Source organism: Olea europaea, chromosome 16 (assembly GCF_002742605.1).
Source record: "Olea europaea var. sylvestris chromosome 16, O_europaea_v1, whole genome shotgun sequence".
NCBI classification, from domain to species: domain Eukaryota; kingdom Viridiplantae; phylum Streptophyta; class Magnoliopsida; order Lamiales; family Oleaceae; genus Olea; species Olea europaea.
In genome coordinates, this window is record NC_036252.1 from 3,093,397 (window position 1) to 3,100,428 (window position 7,032).

At 38.7% G+C, this 7,032-nt stretch overlaps 2 protein-coding genes across 2 annotated transcripts in view; both read right to left on the reverse strand.

The window, feature by feature from the left end:
* LOC111412492 (protein FAR1-RELATED SEQUENCE 5-like) overlaps positions 1-1,201 on the reverse strand; it is a 9,191-nt gene extending 7,990 nt beyond the window's left edge. Inside the window, exons 1-2 of the mRNA XM_023043431.1 lie at positions 432-1,201; positions 52-323 (exon numbers count right to left, since the gene is read on the reverse strand). Of these exons, the coding sequence (XP_022899199.1) occupies positions 52-323; positions 432-1,201 (1,042 nt within the window). The remainder of the gene's footprint in view (positions 1-51; positions 324-431) is intronic.
* Positions 1,202-1,369: 168 nt separating this feature from the next.
* LOC111412493 (protein FAR1-RELATED SEQUENCE 5-like) lies at positions 1,370-2,274 on the reverse strand. The gene is made up of 2 exons (XM_023043433.1): positions 2,231-2,274; positions 1,370-2,018 (listed from the first exon to the last, which is right to left on the reverse strand). The coding sequence occupies exons 1-2, from the start codon at positions 2,272-2,274 to the stop codon at positions 1,370-1,372; spliced, it is 693 nt and encodes a 230-aa protein (XP_022899201.1).
* Between the last annotated feature and the right edge of the window lie 4,758 nt (positions 2,275-7,032).

Here is a 7,032-nt window from a genome sequence, read left to right on the forward strand (position 1 = left end):
ATTGCACAGCAAAATGAAGAGTACACTGCGAAATGATACTATTTCCAGTACACATCTTCGTTGGCATGAGCTCTATCACTTCGGATTTTATCCAGTCCATTACAGCACATGTCCGGACTTCGTCATCTGCAGCGAGGTCAGCCACTTGTGAAAAAGATTTACACATCTCGTCATATCTCAACTGTCCTGGAGTACTGACCAGACCATCGTAATTCACTACAACCCTCGTATGTGGTCTACGGACATCTCTTCTCCACCTTAATAGTGTGTACTTATCTAGCAATCGTGTAACGTCGTTTCGGATCAATACTGTAATTGCATGTCTGCAAATAATCCCCCTGAACTCGAATAAGTGGCAACTGCAATTTATCTCACAACGCTCCATATCAAATAAGACGAGAAATGTTTTTTTCTTTCATTGCCCGTGATACATCACATCCTCATGCACCTCATATGTTGTCCCCGAACACCCCTCAGAAGTAGAAATGAGGTCACAGTGAACCTTTCCCTTGAACTCATCTTGTACTTCTCTGAATTTTGAAATGGTATAAACTGACTGGAAATGCTTCTCAATTTCGTAATTAGTTGCGCAAGGTACCATTTGTGAATATGACCTGAAATCAGCCTGGAACTCCTTCTTCGCCTTCAGGGCTCTTTCGCACTGCTCCACAAATTGCTTCAACGAGGTCTTCGAATGCACATACCCATCGAAGAATGCATTCATACTCTCACTTCGTTGAGTTGTGGACATCTCAGCCCAGAATGTGGTTCTTAAGAAGTAAGGAACCCATTGACCTCTATTATCATACAATCCTGACAACCACTCATTCTCATGTAAGTCATAAGCATCAATCATCTGTTTCCACCCCTCTTCGAATTCTTCAGCAGTTTGTGAATCGTAAACCAAATTATGCAAAGTCGAAAATATCCCGCACTTATCAACATGATACCCAAACTTTTCCGGCAGCTTCTTCAAAATGTGCCATAGATGTCTCGTGCATGGGAAAACGATCCCAATTGCGTTTTGCATGGCCCGATCTTGATCAGTAATTACTGCATTCGGAGCTTGTCCATGCATGCACTCAAGCCACGTCCTGAATAGCCAGACAAACGTATCTGTGTCCTCATTAGCTAACAAACCACAACCAAACAATATTGACTGCCCATGATGATTCACTCCAACAAAATGGGCAAACGGCATGTCGTACTTGTTCGTTAGGTAAGTGGTATCGAATGTCACAACATCGCCAAACTCTTTGTACGCTTGCCTATACCTATCATCTGCCCAGAAGATATTCTTTAGTCAACACTTGTCGTCTAAATCAATGCTGAAGTAAAATCCCGAGCACTTTGCTTGCATTTTCGAAAATTAGGACTGTATTGCAGCTACGTCTCCCTCTCCAAGTCTTAAACGTCTAACTTGTTCGATATAGTTTCTGCAATCCTTCTCTATACATGTCATGTTCTCATATCCACCTACTTCCGCAACTGTGGAGTTGTAACTTTTTTGTAACGGAATGCCTGCAACATCATTCACTTCAAGTTTACGTTTCACATTTGCACTCAACTCCCTATTGCATCGATACAACCTAGATTTAGAAGGACTAGTCTCATGGTTGTGATCAAGGTGGACTGTGTTAATTCTCCATCTTCCACGACAATCTGAAGAGGCTGAGATCCTTGCTTTACAGTCAGTTTGGCATATCGATTTAGGCTTTAAAGACCCACTCACATTACTACTTCTTCTGCCTTCACGACTGCATGTGAAAGTTACATATCTCAGAATGCCATCATCCCCTTTTTTTGAGTTCCGTCTCCTAACAGGAAAACGTATATCATAAGCATATCTCTTGTACATCTCAAACATTTCTGTTTCGTTGTTGAACATCATTCCTACCTCCGGTACAATCGGACCATTTTCTCCTAACCTTTCATCCTCAACCCTGTTCATATTATCCGCACCATTATCATTGGAGGACTCCACCAATTCATCATTCACATCTTCCATAATCTTTCCACTGCAGCAAAACAAGGGGTACCGTTCATCAAAATATAAACCATTTACATTGCATCATGCACTATCTTAGCAAAATCACATAATGTGGTGGTAAAATTACGAATTTGGGGAGTTCAACAAGGGGATATACCACCATGTAGTAGCTTAAGAATCTAAAATCACATATTGTGGTGCTACAGTCACAAATTTTAGGAGTTCAAGAAAGGGAAATACTCATGCAGTAACATTTTCTTTGCATTTCGAATAGACAGTGTCATGATTAATTCTTTTGAATTGGAAATGCATTTGAATGAAACCTTTTTATTAGTTCTTCTAATAAATTGGTGGCAGTTAAATGAAATCAAGTGACGATTTCTTAGTCAAAGGCATGTTGATGCATTAACGGTTAATTGCAAAATCAACTGAAGACAGTAAATTGAAAACAAGTGCGAGTACAATGCAGGAACAATGGCGTGCTTCCAATCCAGAATCAATCGGACATACAGAACAAATGCGATCTAACAAGAACAAGAATGTTACAGTAGCTTACGTATAATGGCGTGCTTCTAATCTCCAAAAATCTGCAATGAAAACGGTTGCTGGAGCCACAGGATAATGCTCGAACCACATCGTACTGAAGATCGCAGTTAAGCCGAAAGGAAGCCCATTTCTCGAGCATCCGACCGCATCGAGTGGTGTATAGGTCGCTGGACTGTGACCGGAGGTGAGAAGTCGTCAACTGCATGAGAGGGGTTTCGGAGAGCTGAAATTGGGGGTACAGGGTGCGCCGGCTTCAGTTCAGCTCTCCGTTGTTCAGTTTGAGTCCGGCGGTGGGGATGTGGCTGAGCGTCGACCGAAAATGGGGCTTGTGGGAGAGATAGAGAAAACGAATTGGGGGAGGAGGGGGAAACGAGGCGTGGTCTAAGAATTCTCCCTCCTTTTGTTCTTTGTGTCGGTCGTTTTTTATCTTCTTCTTTTTTTTAAAATTTTTTGAATTCCTGTAGAAGACCTGTGAACCACCCATGTACCCCAAGCATTTTCCGGTTAGGTTTGGGCTTGCTGTAATTAATTGGGTTGGGTTTTGGTTAGAGAAATTTAGGACGTAATTACTACTTCCTAAAAAGGTTTAATTAATTTAAAAAGGTATTAATCAAAACACTTTAAAAAAGAGGGTATAGGGCCTAATTTCTTTTTTAAATTAATTGAGTTAATTAAATATTGGACTGTATTACATTTAAGAGACAAGTCAAGTCCGTTCGGACTTATATTAATAGGTTGCTAAGATTTGAAAAACTGTAGAGAATACATACTTCTATTTTTGCTTGCACAAGAAAAGAAAACCTTAGGTCTCTCAATCTTTCTCCGTGTAGATTTTCATTGGAGGCTGGATGATTTGACATCTATTGATTGTAGATTATAAGTATTCTTCAAGGAATTCATCAAAGTTATAATTCTTTATCACAATTTTTCTTAAAGTAAAAAACAAATTTTTGGTGGGAATTGAAATCTGTTTTATTTTTCGTTACACATGATTAAGTAAATTCCCAACATGGGGTACATGATTGCTTGAATATCACATCAAATCTTACTAGTATATTGTCGAATAGTATATCGATAAGAATGTTTGGCCGAGCTTAAATTGGTGCTTAAAAGTATATTTTCTTGACAATATGTGAAGGTGATGCTATAGAAAAAGGTACTTTTGAGCATGTTTTAAGCTTAGCCAAACACATTATTGCAATATGCTAAATGTTTGACCAGTTTATAAGTCCACCCCAAAAGGAGAAAAAAAAAAGAAAAAAAAAAAAGAAAGGAAAAACACACAGATTAAGTTGGTGATATTTTATGACATCGCAGACAAACTCCCATTAGAATATGATGACTTTGTTTGTCCTACTTGGAAATATAAGTATCACGCAAGTATCTTAATTTATGAAATAGTCATGGACTATCTACGGTGAGACTTTGAGATTCTTGATTGTCTCACTAGTTACATATTTGTTGGGAGTAGATTTAGGTACAAGTAATTTGATCCTTTATATTATTATTGACATCATGCTATTTCTTCTTATATCTATTATATTATTATGTCACAAAGACAATTACCAAAAATTTAGGCCAATGAAGTTGAGTATTTCAATCTCATCTGTTGTAAAGCTACCATTTTTTTCTCAAAATAGACACATGATTATTGGGTTATCTGCATGTGCTAGTCGTAAAGAAGAAAATTAGTAGTATTATTTGTTAAACCTATAAATTACGTGGCATGCGCGTGACGGAGGGAGTCCTATAAATGCCTATGTGACATTGAATATTCAACTGATTGAGCTATTTAATTAAACATCTTTGGGCCTGCACTTGGTTCGGCCCACTATCTCATATGACCCATTTTCTTCCTATATGTGTGTGATTCATTTTACAATCAATGTATGTTCTCAAACCCTAATCAAAGCTTCATCTCCGGCCCTCTCTCACACTCTTTATATTTTCGTCTGATCGTTGATTTGATCGCCGTAATGCAAACAGTCGTCGGACCTTTTTCTCGATTAGCGATCTTTGCCTCCTAATGAGGTGTTCCAGTGTGTAGGTGATGCCTACGTGGAGGGAAGGACGTCGGGATTTTGTTGGTACTTTTTTGAAATCAACGGATTGACGCCTTTTGTGCGAAACCATATGTTTACCATGTCCTTACCACATTCAAAAAGTCATTGGAAATGAAGAATTTTTTGGAACGATTTCCCTACCTAAGTAGCAAAGACAGAAACCAAAATTTGAAGAAGCCAGCAACATTGAAAGAAGAAAATTCTACCGGAAAGAGGGGATGATAAATTTTCTTTGGAAGCAAACAAGCAGATAGGATTTTTCCCTGAAAAGGGAGATATTGGTCGTGAAATTTAGAAAATAAAAAGGAAGTTCTCTACCATTTTTTGGCACCAAGTTCATAAAGATGGAAACCACCGGTTTGTGTTTGAAGCACTAAAAAACCCATTAAAAAATAAAAAAAATAAGAGAAGAGAAGAGGCCGTTATTTGTCCATGTTGTAAAGAATTTGGTAAAAGAAAAATGCTCAACTAGATCTGCTTGGATAGATCAAATGAAAATGAACAAATATGTCAAGCTTCAACTCCATGAAAGCTCACTTGATCAATGTTGACATCAGCCAGAAAACCCACCATCTTCATCTTGTTTTCTTTCAAACAATGCCCGATAAGTGCTCCATGCTCCTCTAAGAATCAGTATTGTTCAGAAAAACAATCAAGCCACAAATCAAATAGCCCTATTACCAAGAAGAGGATAAATAAGCTACACATTTCAGTCTGACCTACTGCCGAAACGTCCATTACCTCTGGCGATCACCATAACATCAACCTCCGGTTCGACAACCTGCAACACCACATTAACCACCGGTCTTGGAGTTTAGCTTTTGACCAGTGTTCTCATTAAATTCTAATGGAGACAGGATCGTCGTGGTGTGTTGGACTAACATAAGTTGTCTATTCAGCTTTGCAAGCTGTTTTGTTTGGTGGAATAAAAGACGGATATTTACGTCTTGGTACTTTTGCTGGATTGATGTAAATTAATTTGAGAAAATTACTTAGAAACCTACCTTTAAAGATTAATTTTCAAAAAACAAGGGAATTAAATTTTATTTCACAAATCAGGTGGTAATTAAGCTTTGATAATTATAATTAAGAAAAATTTAATTGTTTATAATCTACATATTCACCTTACCCAAACCCCACGCCGACACACCTACCCACGCACCATTTATTTTGAAATCCCTAAAAAAATTTCTCTCACTACTCTCTCTCTCTCTCTCTCTTCTATTCTCTTCCAAGCGTAGAATTGCAGCATGCAGAAGCTGATCGGTGACAACCGTGATGATTTTAGCGTCACTTCAACGGTGCTGTGAGGCCGCTAACGGCGAATTCGACGACTCGCACTGCGCGATAAGGTGCTAATGATTTGTGTTGACAGAAAGTGGTGGCGGTGTCAAGAGAAAGTTGGCTTTGGAGTGGGCTTTTTCCGTCCAGGCAGAATGCAAAGCTGGAGGTGCTAAAAGCTCGGGACAAGGCAAGGCACACTCGAACATTGCTGAGTTTTGATGATAACATTGTGAATTTCCCGATCATTAGTACCTCAAATATGTGTTTAGAACTGTGATTTGAAGTCAGAAAATCTGTCATTGAATAAGAATGGAATTCTAAAGGTGTTAGATTCTATGGGGTGATTTTGTTGTTGATGCTAGTGTAGACTGTGATGGTTCTATTACTAGTGGTGCATTTGGTCGTTTAATTTTTTATGTTGTTGGGGGTTGTGGTTGTGGATGTTTTAGTGTTGGTGATTTTCTGATTTGTGGTGATTATGTTGTTGGTGATGTGTTAAGGTGGTGTATATTTGGTAACGTGGTGGTGGTGTAGGCTATGATTGTTCTGTGGTTGGCTATGATGGTTCTGTGACTGATTGTGACTCGAGATTGATCTAATCACAGACAGTCACACTGAATACAATTTCGGTCACAATTAGTCACACCAAAAACAAAGTTGGTCACAGTTAATCACAGGTTTGCGATGTGTGTAGATTTGTTTGTGGTGACCCTATGCGATCAAGTATGTATTTGTTGTGACTGTTTGTGACCAATTTTGTGTTAATTGTGATCGGTTGTGACTTGAGATTGACCTGGTCACAGACAGTCACACTGAATACAAATTTAGTCACACAGAAAACAAAGTTGGTCACAGGCGTCGGACTGTTCATTGGAACAATTTCGGGGAGGTATCGCTGAACAACCGTCGGAGGGAGCGTCGGAGCAACCGCCGGAACAGTCATCGTGATGGTCGCCGGAGCGATTGCTTGGTGTAGTGGGGTGATAGGATGGCATGGGAGAGGTGGCACTGGTGGAAATAATTAAGGTATATTATATTATATTTTAATATTTAATAAAATTATTTACCACCTGATTTTTGAAATATTTTAATGAGTTTGTTATTTATGAAATGTGATCTTTAAAACTAGGAGTTATGTTAAGATCCCAA